Here is a 20,979-nt window from a genome sequence, read left to right on the forward strand (position 1 = left end):
TGACAGAGGTCATTTGGTGGTATTTCCCTGTGAGCTGGTGTAGTTTGATTGGTCCATGTAGGCTTCACTCACATATCAGGCAACTTTAGAGGGATCACTTGGAAGCTGGAATCATCTCTGCTTCTCCATATGGTCCTGGGGCCTCTCCGTGTGATCTTTAGAGCAGAGTAGTTGGACTTCTTCCATGATGACTTGGGACTTTATGAGCAGTTGTCCTAAGACAAGAAGTAGAAGCTGCCAGTGTCTGAAGACCTGGGTCCCAAAACTGGTGCATTGTTTGTTGCTTTCACCATATTCTGTTGGTCAGAATCATAAAATCCCTAAGGAGGCATTGTGGAGAGGACCTAGACCCAACTCTCAATGGTAAGAGGGTATGGGTTAGTGTCCAAGAATGTATGGCCATCTTTAATCTGTCACAGAATTATTTTATTAGATTTTCTCTAAAATCTGATTTGAGTACTCATTGTAATTTTGTGAAATTTATAGATGAATCAGTAATTTATATTCTAATTATATTTTCCCAATTAAGTATGGCTATATAATGCCACCTCAAAACTTCAGGCTTGTCATGAATCTGAGTCTGGTGAGGAGGGCTCAGTGGGATAGCTAGTTTCTGTCCATTTGATGTCAGCCTGGACAGCTCCAAGGCTGAAGGCTAGAATCCTCTGAAGGCTTTCTTACATAAATGGTACCTAAGCTGAGATGCAAACAGCTGGGGCTCAGCAGCCATCTCTATCACTATGTGGTCACTTCAGCATGGTGGCTGCAGGATAGCCTCATTTCTTACAGGGTAGCTCCATTCCAAAGGTCGAGAGAGAAATTTTTATTTGACTGGTTTATGTTTGGGAGAATTACAGCATTTGAATAACACTGTTAGTCACAGCCATCCCCCAGATTCAAGGGAAATAAAGAAATTAGGGCCTATTTCTCCATGGGAGGAATGGTGGGATTTTAAAGAGCATGTGGGACTGGCAGTATTATTGTGGGCATTTTTGAAAAATAAAGTTTGCCACACTCTTCTCTTTCAGCAGTGTGGTTTAGTTTGTTTTTCAAGTTAATTTTTGTGTTTTTCAGTAAAATTTTACATTTATCAACCTGTTACCTATGTTTCCTCATCCTTTATTAAATTCATTCTTATGATTTTAGCTCATTGAGGATCTATTTTCCATATATTCTTTTTAATTTTTGGTATGATTTTGACATTTAAAAAGGCTTTGATTTTGCAAAGCTGAATAGTAAAGCATTTCAAATGGTATATAAATTTATTCTACCTTCATATATGCTATGCTAATTCTTTAGAGAATTTTTAAACTGCATGCTTAAGAATAGTCATTTGAGCCCTAGACGGTTTGGCTCAGTGGATAGAGCATCAGCCTGCAGACTGGAAGGTCCCAGGTTTGATTCTGGTCAAGGACACATGGCCAGATTTCTGGCTCGATCTCCAGTAGGGTGTGTGCAGGAGGCAGCCGATCAATGATCCTCTCTCGTTGATAATTCTCTTCCTCTCCCTTCCTCTGAAATCAATAAAATCTAACCTAATAATATAGTAATATGCAAATTAACCATCACTCCGCTACACAAGCCACGCCAATCAGCATGAGTATGCAAATTAACCCAAAGGGAGGGAGGAGTGAAGACTGAAAGACAGCATAGAAGGAAGAGGGAGGGAAAGTGGAAAGCAAAGGTGGCTTGTGGCTGCTGGAGGGAAAGCACTGGCAGTGTGGATAGGGTGGGGTGGGGTGGGGTGGGGTGGGGTGGGGTGGGGTGGGGGTTGCTCACCAGAACAAGGCTCTCAAGGTGAGATTCAGGATCCATGTGGAAGGAATTTGCAGTAGGAGGTAACAGTCTTGAAATCTTTTTGCATAGAATCCTGTAGGTTTAGGGAAGCCATGCTTTTCACTGGTATGGTGTTTTGGATATAAGTAGCAAAAGAAAGAAACTATTTAAGAACAGACTGATGTCCTAATTCTAAACCCATTTTATGGTTTTCTTATGGCCACCTCCTCTGAACTCTTATTACAAATTATTGCACCATTGGATCCAGCTTTTTAAAATCAATATATTTTTATTGATTTTAGAGAAGAAGGGGGAAACATCAATGATGAGAATCATTGATTGGCTGCCTCCTGCACACCCCCTATTGGGGATCGAGTCCACAACCAGGGGATGTGTCCTGACTGGGAATCGAACTATGATCTCATGGTTCAGACGTTGATGCTCAACTACTGAGCAGCATCGCCTGTGCTGGATCCCACTTTAATTCCACCTGACTTAGTAGCCTTCCATTCTTCGGGTGGTTTTATTAGATGCTCTTCTCCTCAGTAAAATGCCAGGCGGACTATTTTTCTGTATTCAACCCTTTTTTATGATGCCTTTGATTGCTGCCATGAATCTTCACCTTGGTTCTAGGTTTTCTGTCTTAGCCTAAGGGAAAGGAAATAGGGACCTCCTTTCATCCAACACTGTTTCACATTTGTAGCTCAAAGGAGAATTGTAATGCACACCTGAAATTGTAGCTGCGGTGTAACAGGTGGCTTCTTCAACATAGCTAATGTGCTGTGGCTGAAGCAAATGCATCCCTCTTTACCTGAGATTTTGTAGTTTTTCATTTTATAATTTATATATCCTATATAATAAAAGGCTGATATACAAAGTGTCCCCGCGGGAGTTCTGGGAGACCAGGAGTTTGTATGATGTGCGCTGACCACCAGGGAGCGGCGTGGAACATGGTGGGCGAGCAGCGGCGCGGCACTGAGGGAAGAAGTCAGGGAAGCAGGAATCTGATCGGCCCTGTTGGCCGGCCAGGCCTAGGGGCCCTACCCGTGCACAAATATCGTGCACTGGGCCTATAGTTATATTAATATTTACATATATTTAAAGTGGCAATATAAACATTTCAAGTTGTTGTTTTATCCAAAATTGGTATGATTTAGATCTAAGCCTTGGATGGTATTTTCATCTTCTTCCCTCCAGCTAACTGTGAGAAAATATGCATTACTCTTCAGAGGGTTGCAGGTGTCATTTGCTGGTGAAAAATGGATTTGGAGAAAAGTAAAGTCTCAGTCATCAGATACACCCCTGCCATGTGTTTGGGGAGCCAGATCCTTCCCTTATCCCTTGTTAAGTGAGCAATGAAGATCTAGTGATTTATTCATAGATTCACCATAGAAGAAAGACCTTGTTATCTCTTAATAGCAACATTTGAGCCCATGCGCATTTCCCCAGGAGGGTGGGAGGTAAACATTGTTAGCTAATTGTGATCACCCGCTCATTTAGAGCCATTTTGCTCCCTGCATCCTGCCAGCAGGCTTCCATGCCCAGAGCCAAGGCTGCATGCAGCTCTGTGATAGAACACCAACATATGAAAAAAATTATTGTTTGCAAAGTTTGATGTTCTTGTTATGGGTAATTTTTATTTCATTTCCTTTATTCTATTTGCCACAATTTAAAAAAATCAAGGGTAAAGTAAATTACAGTATTTGCCATTGCATTTTCAAAAAAAAAACCTGTTTTCTAAAACTTACCCTGCATTTAAAGTGTGTATATTGGGTTTAAGGACCTATATGAAATATATAAAGTAATGATTTGTGTACCTCACTGTGCCTATTTTATTGAAACCATACCTCAAACAAAAATTCTGAAATTTTTTTAGTTTTTAGAAGATTTTTGTATTCAGAACTTAGTATCTGCAACTAAATTCTGTTACATAGTGTGCTTTATTTGTATGAACAAAGTGGTGTTTTTCTATACATTATCATTTTTAAATCATTTCAGTTCATATAATGAATATACATAAAGTATTTATCCCAAAACTTCCTTTTAAAATTGGTATGAGTTATATGACATGCTTCTGTACATGTCTTGCAATTTTTTCTTAAAAACTGGATATATTTAATAATATATTGCAGTGATTTTCAACCAGTGTTCTGAAGAAGCACCCTGGTGTGCCACAAGAATTTTTAAAGCATGCAATAACTGACTGTTTAGTCAGGGGCAGTGACCTTTCTTCCCTTAGTTTGTCAAATAAAAAAGATGACAATAGCCAATACAACATTAGCTGTCCAGTATGAATGAATCAGAATTATACCTAACTTTTTTTTTATCAGATCAGAAAAATATACAATACAGTTTTTGGTGCTGCAGAATTTTAGTAATTAGTTTATGTGTGCCAAGAAGGAGGTTGAAAATCACAGATATAACAACTCCATCTGATTTCCTTCCTAGCCCCTCTCCTACCCCTGAAGGTTGTCATTATTGCTATTATTTTGTATGTTTGCTTATATTTAATTAACTTGACTGGGCTTAATGTTGAGAATCTTTCTCCCCTGTGAGGTGCAGTCACTGAAGTCTCTGCTCAGTTGTTTGTTTGTTTTTAATTATTTTTTATTTTTAATCTGGCCTTCTTGAGGTCCTCCTTGTGTCTATATAGCTTAGTGGTCAGCCAGTGATTGGTTAAGGGTTGTTCTCAAATACCTAGAGCCAGTAAGGCTTCTATCTACCCTTTGTAGATTCATCTGTGAGTGTGTTAGGAAGCTCATCTAGTTTTCAAGAATGGCCCAGCTTTTATTTCCTGCTGAGCCTCTCAGTACTTTTCTTCATGTGTGGGAAGCCTCCCATCCAGCCTTGGTATGTGGAGAGCTTGGGCCCTCTTCTTTGGTCAGCTTTGAGCATATATGCAGCCTCCATTTAGCCAGGGATGTATGTAATTTACCTAGCCTCCCAAGGCTCTCATTTCCAGGATCTCCTTATTAAATATCTTAATTTCTATTATTCTACCCTCTTCCCAGCTGGGTCAGTAGCCTCCGGCTAGGAGAGCTACAGGCTTTCTTTGTTCTTTTCCAGTCGAATTTAATACTTTTTACTATCAATGCCACTGGGTTTGTAGTTTTTGCCCTTCACTTGAAATCACATCAGCAGCCCCTGACAGTAAAGCTGGTTTTTCCTGACCAGACCAGCCCAGGTAAACTATTGCAATGTGCTTGGTTTGGGTCTGGAAAGTAGGTAAGGAGCAGCCCCAAGCAATAACGCCACTGACTCCCCCTGTTCTTACCCCAAATTTCACAATTTTTCATAAACAAACACTTTAAATGTTTTCAGGACTGAAATGGTTGTTTTTGACACTTTTGTCGAGTTTTGTAGTTGTTTTGGGAGGAGATTTGCTGACCTCTTCACTTTACCACAGCTGGAAGTCTTGCCTCCTGTTTTGTATTTGCAATATTTTTGGTTTTGGTTACTTTTAAAAGGCTAGCTAATTAAAAACCTGAAGCACATCTATATAATGTAGCTGCTTCAGCATTTTGCTTCACAATGGAAGAAGCTAGGAGATTGTGATGAGATTAGGAGTGGGTCTGTAATTCTGCTGACAGCACTCTCCTGTGGAATGCTTCTTAATAACATATTCTTGTGTAATGATGAAGAAAACATTTATTTTTTTTCAAAGCAAGCAAATTCCTTTGGAATTCTACCAAAACGTAAGAAAAACATTATGTATCCTCCTCTTTACAGAAGGAACCAGCGGCACAAGAAAAGATGTGGCAAAATCCATTGGACTAGAATAGATATATATCTTTACGGGGGAAAAAGAAAGAAAAGAAACTTCCTCTTTAAATATTAAGTCATTATACAGATTGTTATATAAAGTGCTTTTTTATGTTCAACTTTAACTGGGAAGTTTGTCTTTACTTTTTTAGTTATATAATAGCACACATACAGTAATATCCAGTGATTTATCATCACAAAGTTTATAATTTATAGCCACTATCCATGTGAGAAATACAGCATACCAGTACCCAGAAATTCACTTTGTTCCCCTCATTTTGATCTCTCATCACCCCCAAGATAATCACTATCCTAACATTTATGGTAGTTGTGTACTTCCTTTCTTTTAATAGTTTCTCTCTCCTACACATGCATCACTAAACATTAGAGTTTAACTTCGCTTATATTTTAATATTATAGAAATAAAATCTTACGATATCTATTCATTTGTGATTTATTTCTTTTGTTCAAAATTGTATTTGTGAGATTCATCTCTGGTATTTCTTGTAGTGATAGTTAATTTTAATTGCTGTAAAGTACCCCATTATATGAATGAATCACAACTTGTTTATCCATTCTATTTATAGATATTTGAGTTGTTTCTTGTTTTAAGGCTATTACAAGTATTGCTACCTTGAACACTCCTGTTTATGTTTTAGTGTATAGGTGTGCACATTCTTTTTGAGGTATATATCTAGGAGTCAAATTGCTAGGTCACAGTGTTTACATTATTCATTTTAATATATAAAACCAACCTGTTTTTCAAAGTGATTGTACCAATGTACATTCCTACTATCAGTCTATAAGAATTTCCATTGCATTACACCTTCACCAAACAAGCAAACATTTGGTATGGTTAAATTTATAAATAGTAGTCACTTTGGTGGTTGTATAATATGTTCTTATTGTGATTTTTATTTTTATTTCCCAAATGGCTAATCAGGTTAAGATCCTTTTCATATGTTTGGTGGCCATTTGGATTATCTTTTGTTTGTAAAATGCCTATTCAAATCCTTTTTAAAAATTGATTTGTAGAAGTTCTGTATGTATCTGGATAAAAGCCCTTTGTTCCTTATGTGTGTGCTATAAGCATTTTCTATGTGACTTGCATTTTTACTCTTTAAAAAAAAACACACATTTTTATTGAGCTCAGAAAAGAAGGTAGAGGGAAAGAGAGAGAAATATCAATTATGAGAGAGAATCATTGATTTTTTTACAGAGAGGAAGAGAGAGTGAGTTAGAAACATCGATGAGAGAGAATCATCAATCAGCTGCCTCCTGCACAACCCCCTCTGGGGATGTGTCCGCAACCAAGGTACATGCCCTTAACCGGAATCGAACCTGGGACCTTTCAGTCTGCAGGCCGATGCTCTATCCACTGAGCCAAACCGGCTCCGGCAGAAAAAGTTATTTTTAATTAACATAGAAAATGTTTTATCATACAGTATTTTAATAGTTAAGCTAATGTTTATTAAAATATTTAGGAAGTAAAGATTTACTGAGAAAGTAAATAATGCTAGTGGACATAAAAACTTCCTAAACTTGGCAGAGTAGGCCGTGTCATATTCCTTCTCTCACATGAGAACATGTTAGAACAGTGTGAAAAGAACAATGTGGCAGCTTTCCTGCAGGCTGGTCAGACTCCTCACAGAGATATTTGACAGTGACTGAGGAGAAAGAGTCTCTATAACTTCTATGGCTTCCCAGGGTCCGCAGAAAGGATGAAACTAATTAATTAGTTTGTGGTCTAAAGAACAATAAAATATTCACAAGACCATAGTAGTTAGTGTAAAATGACTTTCACCTGTGTTTTAACTTAATGATTATTAGTGGGGAGTTGAGGAGGTCTTAAAAGTTAGACTTTACTCACTAGTCATAAGTATTTGAAAGTAAATATGACAGCCTGATACTGGATGCATTGCCTATACCTTACCCCTCCTTTTTTAATAAATATATTTTTATTGATTTCAGAGAGAAGAGGGAGAGATAGAGAGATGGAAACATCAGTGATGAGAGAGAATCATTGATCAGTTGCCTCCTGCCCACCCCACTGGGGATTAAGCCCACAACCCGGGCACGTACCCTTGACTGGAATCGAACCCGGGACCCTTCAGACTGCAGGCTGATACTTGATCCACTGAGCCAAACCAGCTATAGCCTTACTCCTCCTTTATTAGCACCTCTAGGTGTCTCAGTACAGATCAGAATGGCCCAGTACTTAGCCTAGTACTATATCACCTGCTGGGATCATTGCTATTTCTATTTACTTAAACACATCATTAGAGAATGTTTAAGTTCATATTTAACTCTTTCAGTTAAATGTAGATGTTTTTTCTTCTTATCAGTACTGTTAGGTTATGAGGAAAAAGAATGAACTATTTCACTGCTTTGGTTTAGGTACTATATAAGGTCTTTTTTTTCTTATAATTTCAGATTAACAAATTTGGGGGTCATTTTATAAGTATCTTTCTTTAAAAATGAAAAGAATCTCTTGCCTGACCAGCATGCGTCAGTGGTTGAGCGTTGATCTATGAACCAGGAGATCATAATTCGATTCCTGGGCAGGGCATATGCCCAGGTCGTTGGCTAGCTCCCTAGTGGGGAGCATGCAGGAGGCAGCCAATCAATTATTTCTTCTCTCATTGATGTTTCTACCTCTTTCTATTCCTCTTCCTTCCTCTCTTCAATCAATAAAAATATTTTTTTTTTTAAAGAATCACTTACACTAAGTGGCCAGGTTATTATGATCTCTGAACGCATAATAATCTGGTCACTCAGTGTACTTATGTATAAGGAAAACTTGCAAATCTTGATATGTCAAGGGACCAGGAGATAGTGGCCCCCAGCCTCTGGTTAGTAAGTCCTCTGCTGCTTTCTAACTATCCACAATGCAGTTCTTATACATGGAAAAACCTTATTTTAAAATCTCAACTCTTTGGTCAGTATACACTGAGTGGCCAGATTATTATGCGTTCAGAGATCATAATAATCTGGCCACTCAGTATATGTGTAGAGCTAATTCAGCAAATACCAAATTTGTATAAACATTTAAAAAATCAGAAACCCCCAACCAATGGAAGAAATTAAATATAAAAGATAATAATTTTTAATGTAAATAATATGCAGCTCTGTAAATTATAACAATAGTATACACAAACTATAGCCTGTTAAAATTCTGATTAAAAAGATATAAAAATAAATGACTTATTCCCTAATCTATAATATCCTTGAACATAAAACAAACACTAAATTACAAATAAAATACGTTTTTTTAGACTTTGCTGTCAGAAATTTTGCCTCATAATTTGCTATTTCCTCAGATTTAATCTAAATTCAAGTAAATATAATTTTTAAGGAAATAAATTCTATTTATTTATTAATTTTTTAATATATTTTATTGATTTTTCACAGAGAGGAAGAGAGAGGGATAGAGAGTTAGAAACATCGATGAGAGAGAATCATCGATCAGCTGCCTCCTGCACACCCCCCACTGGGGATGTGCCCGCAACCAAGGTACATGCCCCTGCTCGGAATCGAACCTGGGACCTTTCAGTCCGCAGGCCGCAGCTCTATCCACTGAGCCAAACCGGTCCCGGCAAGGAAATAAATTTTAAAATGAACACTAAAGCAATCTAAATATTTAGAGTCTAGTTAGGTTCTATTATTGAAATATGTACTGTATTAGTACAGTTGACAGTAATTGTACCAGGTATACCAGTTAATAATGTGGATTTTTTTCACTAGATGGAGTTACACATATGTTGATATATATAGATATAGATATAGATATATACACATACATACATACATACACACACATACACACATACATATATATGATTTGATATGTGTGCTACTTTGTTGTATTGACAGCAAGCTTCAAAACTTCATATGTCAAATTTGCTGAAGATGTTAATATCATAGATATTCTTATGCTTAAAAATGTCAAATTTTGTGCCAAAAAAAGAGCATTTGAGGGAAGTTTTAATTCATTATTTTGAAGAAAAGTGCTGCTGAAAGTTATCGTATACTTCAGGAAGCTTATGGTGGATATGCTCCATCTCAAGATACTTATGAACGCTAGTTTAAACACTTTAAAAGTGATGATTTCGATGTGAAAGACAAAGAATGTCCAGATCAACTGAAAAAGTTTGAAGACCAACAGTTACAAGCATTATTGGGTGAAGATGTGTGTCATACTCAAAAACAACTTGCAGAAAGATTAAACGTTGCTCAGCAAACCATTTCCAATCATTTACAAGCAATGGGAAAGATTTTATTTTATTTTATTTTATTTTATTTATTTATTTATTTATTTTAAATATCTTTTATTGATTTTGTATAGAGAGGAAGGGAGAGAAATAGAGAGTTAGAAACATCGATGAGAGAGAGTCATCGATCAGCTGCCTCTTGCACACTCCCTACTGGGGATATGCCCGCAACCAAGGTACATGCCCTTGACCGGACTCGAACCCGGGACCTTTCAATCCCCAAGCCGACGGTCTATCCATTGAGCCAAGCCGGTTTCGGCGGGAAAGATTTTAAAGGAAGGAAAATGGGCGCCACATCAACTGAACGAAAGACAAATGGAAAACCGAAAAGTCATCAGTAAAGTGATGCTTCAACGGCACGAAAGAAAGTCTTTTTTGCATAGAATTGTGACTGGCGATGAAAAGTGGATTTATTTTGAGAATCCCAAAGGCACAAAATCATGGGTTGATCCAGGTCAACCATCAACATTGACTGCAAGGCCAAATCGCTTCAGAAAGAAGACAATGCTCTGTGTTTGGTGGGATCAGGAAGGTGTGGTGTATTATGAGCTTCTAAAACCAGGTGAAACCATTAATAGTGATCACTACCAACAACAGATCAATTTGACCAGAATGGACCAGAAGTCATGGCAAAGTAATTTTGCTTCATGATAATGCACCATCACACACTTCATAACCAGTTAAAGACACGTTAAAAGATCTTGCCTGGGAAGTATTAACTCACCCGCCGTATTCACCAGAGCTTGCTCCTTCAGATTACCAATTGTTCCCATCGATGGCACTTGCACTTCCTGAGCAGTTAGGAAGAAGTGGAAAATTGGGTCTCTGTATAGTTTGCCTCAAAACAAGAAAAGTTCTATGGGGAAGGTATCCACAAATTATCTGAAAGATGGGAGAAATGCATAGCTAGCAACGGACATTACTTTGAATAACGCACTTTTTGATGTTTCTCTTGAAATTATCTTGTTTTCTTTGATTACAAAATCAACATTATTAGCCGGCACACATGGTATGTTTAGCAAAAAAATAGAAGATTACTGATTACAAGTTTATGTGAATAGAATTAGAAGAACCTGGTTTCTTAATCCAAGTGGAAGCATTCGCATTATAATTTATTTATTTGCAATATAAGTTATTTATTTGCTTTGAATATAGTTAAAAACCTTATCTTGGAGATTCTTACTAAATAGTTATACTAATTTAAAGTTGTAACATTCTAGTTCAGCAATTTCCAACCTTTTTTTTTTTTTTTTTTTTATCTCATGGCACACAAATTAATTGCTAAAATTCTGAGGCGCACCAAAAAATAAAATTTTTGCCCATCTGACAACAAGAATTATTATAATTTTGATTCATTCACACTAGATGGCTACTGTGTTTTGTCTGTTAACAATTTTTTATTTAACAATCTAAGGCAAAGGAGGCCATTGCTCCTGACCAAATAGTCATGTATTGCATGTTTTAAAAATTCTTGAAGCTCACCAGTTAAAAATCACACAGATCTAGTGTCTGGGAGAGTATCCCCATTATTTTGTTTCATTCCAACCCTTCTGCTTGTCAGAAACTTAAGCAGATTTGTGGCAATGGTCACAATTTCCTGGAAACAACAACAAAAATGGCCACACCAGATCTAAAAAGCTTCCTGATCTCAGTATTGTACTCTTTTGACTGACTCTGTATCTCTCTGAAGAATGGCTTGTGGATTCTTGCTGCTTAAAAAAACAGTTGAACTTGTATTTTAGGTGCAGAAAAGGATTGATGCACTCTGAGCAGATGTAAGGAAGGATTCTTTTTCACAACCCTTAAAACTTTATTTTTAATTTAGTGTTTGTAGAATCACACATTAATTTAAAACTTAGAAAGTAAATATTGTTAGTATAACTTGAATGCCCATGAAGGTAATCAGTTAAGATGACAGATACACTGTTTTATTTAGGGCATCTAGTATTTAGTAGAGAAAGTAAGTGACTGGTAAATAAGTTGTTGTTTGAAGGCTTTTTTTTTTTTTTTTTTTTTTTGCTTTTTTTGCTTTTTTCTTTTCTGAAATGAAGGAATTTGCCCTAAATGTTGTTCCTTATCTCTACCCCTGGAACTTCTAACAAGTGCAGTTGGAATAATCAGGGTATTTCAGCAGCAGAGAAACTAAGCACAGGAAGCCTCTCAGTAACAAAGAAAATAAAAGAATTCCTGTGTAATAGGCTTCCACACTTATCTGAGTTCTGTGGTACTATTTGTGCTGAATTAAGGCATCTGCTACCTCAAGTTAACAGAGAACAAACTCAACATGGCGTGAAATTACTGCACAGCCATTCACATTCATTAGGGTTATATTGTTACCAGCCACAGGCATGACTGACTTTTGCATGAATAATAAAATAAAAGGCTGCTTTGTGAATTTTACCTTAAAACAATAAGGCACAGTACTAACCTTGAAGAGCAAATATTTTTTGTGCGGATGTTAAAATTATTAAAGTACCAATTAGCAGTCATAGTAATAATTGATTTAGGCAAAAATCATCAATGGGTACTAAAAGCAGTAGGTCAAATTGGATCAGAAAAAAGAATATTTACACAGTTAAAAGGGGGAAAAATAGTAACTTTGCAGTGGAGAAACCTGACAGACACTTCATTCAAGTAATCAAAGTTAATCACCAGTAATGGGGAAAATTGGTATGATGTGTCTCCTAATGTGATGCACTGAGAAGACACCACTTCTGTATTATTCCTGTTAAATATGCATAACCTGTACTAATCATGAGAAAAATACTAGGCAGACCCAAGTTAAGGAACAATTTACAAAATATTGGCTTATACTCTTCAAAAATGGCAATATCATGAAAGACAAAGAAGTGCTAAGTAATCGGTCTTAGACTAAAGAAGATTCAAGAGACATTGGCAATTAAATGCAATGCGTGATCCAAAATTTTTCTTCCTTGCCATTTCATTGACATTTTTTCTCTTCTAGCTTCTACCTACAGAGAGATATTTAAACAGAAAAAATATATATATATATATTTTTTTAATGGTCTGATTTAAATAGATTCAGTTTCCTTCCTATTTTACTTTTGTAGTTTATATGGATTTTAAACAATGTTTTGGATCTTGGTTGTCTTTTTTTATTTAAATTTTTTATTGTTGACACTATTGCAGATGTCCCCTATTCCCTCCCCCTTTTGCCCACCTCCACCAAGTCCCTCCCCCCCCCCCACCTTGGCCCTTACCACACTATTATCTGTGTCCATGGGCTATGCATATATGTTCTTTAGCTAATCCTTTATTCAGTACCCCCAACCCCTTTCCCCTCTGACATTTATCAGTCTGTTTCCATATATACATGCCTCTGGTTCTGTTTTGTTCATCAGTTTATGTGGTTCATTAGATTCCAAGTGAGATCATTTGGTATTTGTCTTTCTCAGATGGGCATATTTCACTTAGCATAATAATCTCTAGGTCCATTCAGTTGTATAAGTTCTTTATATATTTTGAAGATGAACCCCTTATCAGACTGGCGAATATGTTCTCCCATACATTGGGTTCCATTTCGTTTTGTTTGGTTGGTATTTTTTAATAAACTGTCAAGAATATTAGGTCTTCTGGGGGGTGGGGGTGGGGCAGGCTGGAGGAGGTCAAAGGGGGAAAAACATATATAGTACTTCCAACAATAAAGAATTATTTTTTTAAAAAAAGCTTCATTGGTGACTCATAAAAAGGGGGGGGGGATTACTTTTCAAGCTATTAAAGAGTTAAAAATAATATTTAATTGTTTTGCCAAATATTCAGTCAATAAAAGAAAAAAGAGTCTTCGTGCTATTTAAAAATACTAGAATGCATCATTTAAGAGTTTTGTGAGCACTTGGGAAAGGAAATAATGGTCATGAAGATACTATGGTATTCATAAAGAAGTTTGGTATGGTTTTTAGATAAGTAAATAACAGGATTCCTTTATTTTCAGGAAAGCAATTTGATGAATGTCTGATTTCCTTGTATACAAGGAAAATGGAGAAATAAACAGTGACTGTAGTTAATTAAATAATTCAATAACCCAAGATTAATGATTATATGTAAATCTCATGGTTTCTAGTGTTGCACAGATCTATTCTCAGTTCTATCCTAAATTTTAATAGTTTAGGTAAAGGCATTGATGACATACAGGTCCTTTTTTAAAAAAAAAACTTTCATTTATTGATTTAAGAGAGAGAGACATCGATTTGTTGTTTCACTTATTTTATGCATTCGTTGGTTGGTTCTTCTTTTCTTTCCTTTTTTAAAATATATTTTTATTGAAAGGAGAGAGAGAGAGAAACATCAATGATAAGAGAGAATCATTGATCAACTGCCTCCTGCACACACACCCCACCCCCACTGGGGATTGAGACACAACTCAGGTATGTGCCCTTGACCGGAATCAAACCTTCATTCCTCAGGCCGATGCTCTATCCATTGAGCCAAACCAGCAAGGGCCATTGGTTGATTCTTATATGGGCCCTGACCTGGGATTGAACCCATAATCTTTTTTTTTGCTCTTAAGAAACATAATTAAATTATGATCTATGTACATATACCATTGCCCCCCCCCCTCCCATATATGCTCTCCCTCCCCAGAGTTTTGTGTCCATTGGTTGTATTTATATAGATGTATACAAGTTCTTCGGTTGATCTCTTATCTACCCCAGATCTCCCTACCCTCCCTGCTGTAATTTGAACTCATAATCTTGGACTAATTAGCACAGTGCTCTAAACAATTAAGCTACCTGACCCAGGGGCTGTCATTTTTAAATGACACAAATCTGGGAGTGATAGCCAAAGCATTGGATCACTGAAACTAGAACTGAAAGATAATGGTAGCTGGAAATGATTAGCAAAATAAACCTGACAGGAATCTATAATAATAAAAGCATAATATGCTAGTAGACCACACATCCTTCCAGACAAAACCAGGGCTGTGAGGGAAGCCCTGGTCCTGGGTGCCTGTCGGCAGCCTGGGGAAGGAAGGCCTACTCTGGCACGAATTCCGTGCATCGGGCCTCTAGTGACTGATACAAGGACAAACATTCACAGATGATGGGTGGAACAGAAGTAAAAGCTTTATGTTAATTTATGGAAAATCAATTTGCCAAATGGCCACTTGGCCATATTTACCAAATTTATTGATTAAAAAGAGAAAACACAACTATTTGTATCAATTATGTTCAGTCAGAAAAATGGAAACTACACAGTATTTTAAACATAGGAAAGGAAATACAGGGAATTGGTTTTACATGTGTTAGAAGGCTGAATGAGTAAAAAGAGGGACTCTGAGTTATTAAAGAGATAGTATTTATAGGAAGCAGCTATCACAGCAAGAGCTGAGAAATAAAAGACTTTCTCATAATCTAGAAGCTACAGCCGTAAGCTGTCTTCTGATGAGGGGACACCAACTACTGGTGGTACTGAAATTTTGAAATCCTTATTACTAAAAGCTGTTCATTTATATGAGAAACTAAGAGATATGTTAAATAAATGTGATAACGTCTGAATGAACATCTCTCCCATATTGAATTTGGTTCTGAAAATACAGCATATAAAACTAATTTGACCTCAATTATGTTAATGTTCTATACCTTTTTCCTTCCATCTTTAAAATGGCTTTGCCACTAATAGTCCTCCCATTACAGATGTATTACTAAGTAACATCTCAGAAAGAGTGACTATTTATAAAAATTTGGACAGGAATTAAAAATAAAGGAACAAGTGGCACGCTCCCTCCAGGAAGCACGCCCATGCCATTTCCTTTCCCCACAAGCACATATCTCCTAAACTTCAAAAGCCCCGCAAGGCTTACAACCAGGGGAGCAGTGGACAGTGGCAGCTCTGTCTAATCTGCTGAACCTGTTGAACCTGTCTCCAAGGGCCCCCTTCCTCTGACTTCCCAGTGAGCCAAAGCAGCCCAGTCTAGGCTCTTCTGTTGCTTCTGCTATGCCCTCCTGGTTTCACTGTCCTAAGTGTGTTTTTGCTGCGGTCAATAAATTCTTTCTTGCTTTTCTAAAAATAAATAAAGGAAAAAGCGTGGCGAATGAATTGTGTTGGCTAAACATTCCCTTTGATTATAGGTGTGTACTTTTTTAAAATCTTCTTTCTCACTGGCACCTTACGCATTATAAAGTGGATTAAATGTTGAGTTTTTAAGATACAGATATTTGTCATGCTCCAAAACATTAAAGAACAAGGCTTGGAATTGATGTCTTTGTCTTTTTCCCCCCTCTCCTCCAAATATTGCTTCTTTAGGTCAGTAACAGATCCAAGAGATGGAAAGAGAGTAGCACTCAAAAAGATGCCCAACGTCTTCCAGAATCTGGTCTCTTGCAAAAGGGTCTTCCGGGAATTGAAGATGTTGTGTTTTTTTAAACATGATAATGTAAGTGAAATTGGTGTTTGGGATAAACTGTTTCCTAAGCATGCTTAATTATATTAGTAAAAAGCAAAAGAGAGTTAAAAAGAAATATGCAAGTTATTAAATGGGTTTGGAAACCTGAGACAAGTTAGACCCTTTTTGTGAACAATTAACTTACTTAAATTCTAAGACTCATTGATTGACAGATAAATATTAATTGTTATAAAGCAAATGTTAATATTTAACTGAGGGACAATATTAATAAGTAGAGTATAATATGTAGTCTGGGTGATTTAAATGAAAATAATTGGTTCCTGATTTTAAATGCTTCATATTTATCCTTCATAACTAATCAGAGATTAAGTTCAAGATGTAGGGAAGCAGAGTCACCTCTTAAAAAACAGCAATCCCTTAAAGTAACATAGGTTAGCTTTTTGTGGCTGTGTTTAAATTTGTTAAATCTCACGACAACTAGAATTATTTTGTTTTGAAAGATAGCTTCATCTCATCTAATACTAAATTAAAAGTTTGATTCATGTGAAATTTACCTGGGGGGTATTAGAACTGGACTCTTAGTTTGCAGTTTCATTGAAAAGAAAAACTGCCTTATATTCTGCATTTGGTACTCAATCTATAGTATTTTAATTGCTGAATTAAAATCTTTGTCAGAAAAATAGTAATAATTTCTTGGTGGCACAGGAACTTTTAGAACTTTTGCCAAAGTATGGTTCTCTCTTAAAGAGAGAAATTTCTGTAAGTTTAAAGTATTTGGTAAAACTAGGAATATTAAACTTACTTGAAGCTCCTTGGCTTGACATATTTTGTTGATTGATTACCCCCCCCTCCCCCTTGAAATCTTCCTTGATCTTTTTTTCTTAGTTATTGCTATCTTTTAGTCAATTGGAACTTAGCAATGTGTTTGTTTCAGTAACTTTAAAAATATCACTTATTTCTATTTTATGGCTGGTTCCTCAAATTTTGAAAATGATTTAAAATGATATCTGATGCTTGCTTAGTTTTTGCCTGAGTATCACCCTAGCATCAAAGAGTACAAACCTTATGTACATTTTTAGACACTCAAGTAAAGATATTCATAGTGAGGAAATATTTTGAAGGTGGCATCAGAAATTTACTTATTAGAGGTTTTAATGGTTTATTATATTCAGCTTATCTTTTATAAAGGAGGGGCGAAAAGAACATATATATATGAGAGGGATGGTGTAATAGACTACTGCTGGTATTTTTCCTCATGTTTTATTCTTATAGAGTAACTAATTGAGTCACATAGATAGTTTTAGAAGGAGTTGTGTAAGAAAAGAAACAGAATTCTTGAAAATCACACTTATTAAAACACAACAACCACTGTCTCAAGCTCCTAATAAGCTCTGTCATAAGAGAGTGCTTATGACTTCTATAGGAATATTCAAAAGTGAAGCAGAGGGTTGGAAGTGAAGATGGCAGGGCACTACTGTTTTATACATAATAAATTTGTTATGCTCTGCAATCTATCTCCAGAAGCATCTCAGGGCCAGCATACCTGCTATGTGTGGAATGTCAAAAAGGCAACTGGTTTTTTATATAGTTAAGGTAACAGAGATTTATTAATTGTGTCCTGTTTATAGAGTGCAGTGCTAGGTCGTGTGGAGGATACAAAAAATTTTTTAAATAGTCTTTTTTTTTTTTTAGGGGAGTGGACCAGGTGTTTAATAACACTTGTTATCATGTCTCAGGGGGTATGATAGATGTTTTACATACATTAATTCATTTAATCCTTAAAATTTTTTTGTCACATAAGTCTTGTTATCCTTACTTTACAGGGGAGTAAGCCAAAGCTTAGAATTAAGTAACTTGTCTAAGGTGAAGGTAACAGGATGGGAATCTAAATCTGTCGTGCTTCAGAGCTCTTGTTCACTAATTTGGTAAACTTTTATTGTACACATACTACATTCCTAAACTACATTAGCTCCTAGGGGTTCTACCTTAAAGGAGTTTAGTAATGTGATAAGTACTGTGATAATGGTGCTATGGTAGGGCTGCCTGCATGTTTAAACAATAATACAGAACAGTTTGTGTCCTATTCATACCACACAGCTGGAAAACCAAACCTACAATTATTTTAGAATCACCAGTGAACCTTAAAAATGCAGAGATTCATGGGTCTCATCCACACCACCTAAATTGGAATCTCCGGGGTTGACGCCCAGTGGTACCTAAGCTTCTCAGGTGAATATTAAGGAGAATGGACAAATTGTTGTGTGGACTTAGAGGCTTAAAGATACTTTAAATATGGAGAAGGTAAACCTTAAGATAAGTCTTTTGAGATTAAGATTTGATTAATAGAAGGAGAAGAGATGTCATGATGGAAATGACATTTAGAAAGATTAACCTGGCTGTCGTAGGAAGGTTGGATTTTAATTTGGATGCTTTTTGTATGTCAAAGAATAGCTACAAAGCCCTAAGAGGCTTTGTATTTCCTTTTGAACAGAGCCTACAAAGTCACTATATCAATTCATTGACTTCAGTTGATCTGAGATACACACATATGCACACAATCTTTCATTTTTCCTTAATGTACAGGTTGTTTTTCATCTGAAAGGACAGGTTTACCTTGATATAGTAGTAACTTAGGCAAACAGTAATGGGTTTTACTTTGCAAAGATTGATGGTGTTTAGGCTTATCTCTAGTGTCTAGTCAGAATTTGATCTATTATAAAATCTGGCAAAATTTCTTCACTTTAGCCCGGCTGGCGTGACTCAGTAGTTGAGCATCAACCTATGCACTAGGACACATGTGTCAAACACAAGGCCCGCGGGCCAAATCCAGCCCGCCAGGCCTTGCAATGTGGCTCGCACCGCGCTGTCATCACTGCACTCCGCTGTCAGTTTATGACATTGTCAGTTTATGACTGTTCAGTAAACCATTCGGCCCACGATTTAGGCTAGATTTTAGATTTTGGCCCCTTCTCTGATTGAGTTTGACACCCCTACACTAGGACGTCATAGTTCAGTTCCTGGTCAGGGCACATGCCCGGCTTGCAGGCTCAATCTCCAGTACTGGGGGCATAAAGGAGGCAGTGATTGTCTCTCATTATTGATGTTTCTATTTCTCTTTCCTCTCTGAAATCAATTATAATATTTATTTAATAATTAGAATATATATATTCACTTTATCCATCCATGCTCTTGTGCATGCTTGTACACACACACACTCAGTTGTCATATCATCATAGAAAAAAGATTTTCCTTTTTTTTTTTCAATCTTGTACTTCTGAGAATCTGATGAAAGTTATGAATCCTTTCTAGGAAAAATGTACCCACACACAATTTTATGTCGTTTTAGGCTTTTACTTGTTCTCTGAAGCCCGTTCAGAGCCCCCTCACACCCACTGATTCCTGCAAAGAATCCCTGTAATACAAATTTGGACTTTTTTTTAATTTTATTTTATTTTTTGTCCTTGGGTAATACTACCAAACACACAGTAGGCAGTCTATTTGAAGAGTAAGTGAATGAATGAAAGTTACAGAAAAAGATAAATCTCTGGGTCTAGAATGATAACCTCAGTGATTTCTCTCATGGAGATACTTTTTCCCAGTCTTTTCGTTCTGGAGTACTCTTGAGAATAATAAAGGATGCAAAGAGGAGATAGTGGAGACAAAGTAGGTTCATTCATTTTCCTTTGTATAGTCTAGCTCAGTGGTCAGCAAATCGCAGCTCGAGAGCCACATGCGGCTCTTTGGCACCTTGAGTGTGACTCTTCCACAAAATACCACATGTGGGCACGCACGTACAGTGTGATTAAAACTTCGTGGCCCATGCATAGAAGTCAGTTTTCGGCTCTCAAAAGAAATTTTAATCATTGTACTGTTGATATTTGGCTCTGTTGACGAATGCGTTTGTCAACCACTAGTCTAATCTAACTCAAACAAAGCCTCTTTGGGTCCATAAATAGGATATGTTCTTGTGTGTCATTGTTTGTTATGCTGTAGGTGGAGATGTATGCCCCTCAGTTCCGGAAAATTTCCTCCATTTTCTGTCTCTCTTGAATTCTGATTAAGCCCAGCATCTGTTAAATCCAGAGAGAAGAGGATTTATCCTCTGATTTTCTTCTCTCTTATTGTCTTTTTCTATTTTTTGAGAGATTTTTATCTTCCAGCTCTTTTCTGAAATTGTTTTTTAAATACTATTATTTTAATTCTCAACTCTTATTGTTTGTTCAATCTTTCATTGTGGTGTCTTTTCAAGGATAGTTAAGCTCAACAACACCATCAATCAGCTTGGATATAACTGACACCTGTAGACTGCCTCCACAGCTGCAGAATACACATTTTCCTGAAGCACACAAGGAACAGTTGCCAAGATAGACCACATTCTTAGTCATAGAAATTATACACTGTCTACTGTCAGACCAAAATGAAATTAACTGGAAAATTCAATTTTATATAGATGTATATTTCCCCAAAACTGATCTATAGATTCATTGGGTTCCATTCACAGTCTCAAAGGGGTTTTTACTGGTGGAACTTGACAAGCTAACTCTAAAATCTATATGGAAGCACAAGAACCAAGAATAGCTCATAGGGGAACAGACACAGGGGTAGACAAAATGACCAGTGGGCAAAATAGAAAAATAAGTTGTGTTATATTCAAAGGATTACTACAGCAAGGAGAAGGAATGCCCTACAGCTGCACACATTAATTTGAACAAATCTCAGAAACATTGAGTGAAAAAGCAAGTCACAAAAGAATAGACACAGTATGATTCCATTTATATAAAACTCAGAAACATGCAGAACCAATAC

At 36.6% G+C, this 20,979-nt stretch overlaps 1 protein-coding gene across 2 annotated transcripts in view; it reads left to right on the top strand.

Annotated features, from left to right (window-relative positions):
* The window catches only part of NLK (nemo like kinase), a 119,545-nt gene that overhangs the window by 43,127 nt on the left and 55,439 nt on the right, over positions 1–20,979 (top strand). For both annotated transcript variants that reach the window (XR_014793006.1, XM_084862197.1), the window contains exon 2: positions 16,074–16,203. Coding sequence is in view for 1 of the 2 variants with exons in the window: in XM_084862197.1 (XP_084718323.1) it covers positions 16,074–16,203 (130 nt within the window). In the remaining variant the exon portion in view is untranslated. The remainder of the gene's footprint in view (positions 1–16,073; positions 16,204–20,979) is intronic.

The sequence above is a fragment of the Pipistrellus hanaki genome (assembly GCF_964339955.1).
Source record: "Pipistrellus hanaki genome assembly, chromosome: 16".
Classification (NCBI taxonomy): Eukaryota; Metazoa; Chordata; class Mammalia; order Chiroptera; family Vespertilionidae; genus Pipistrellus; species Pipistrellus hanaki.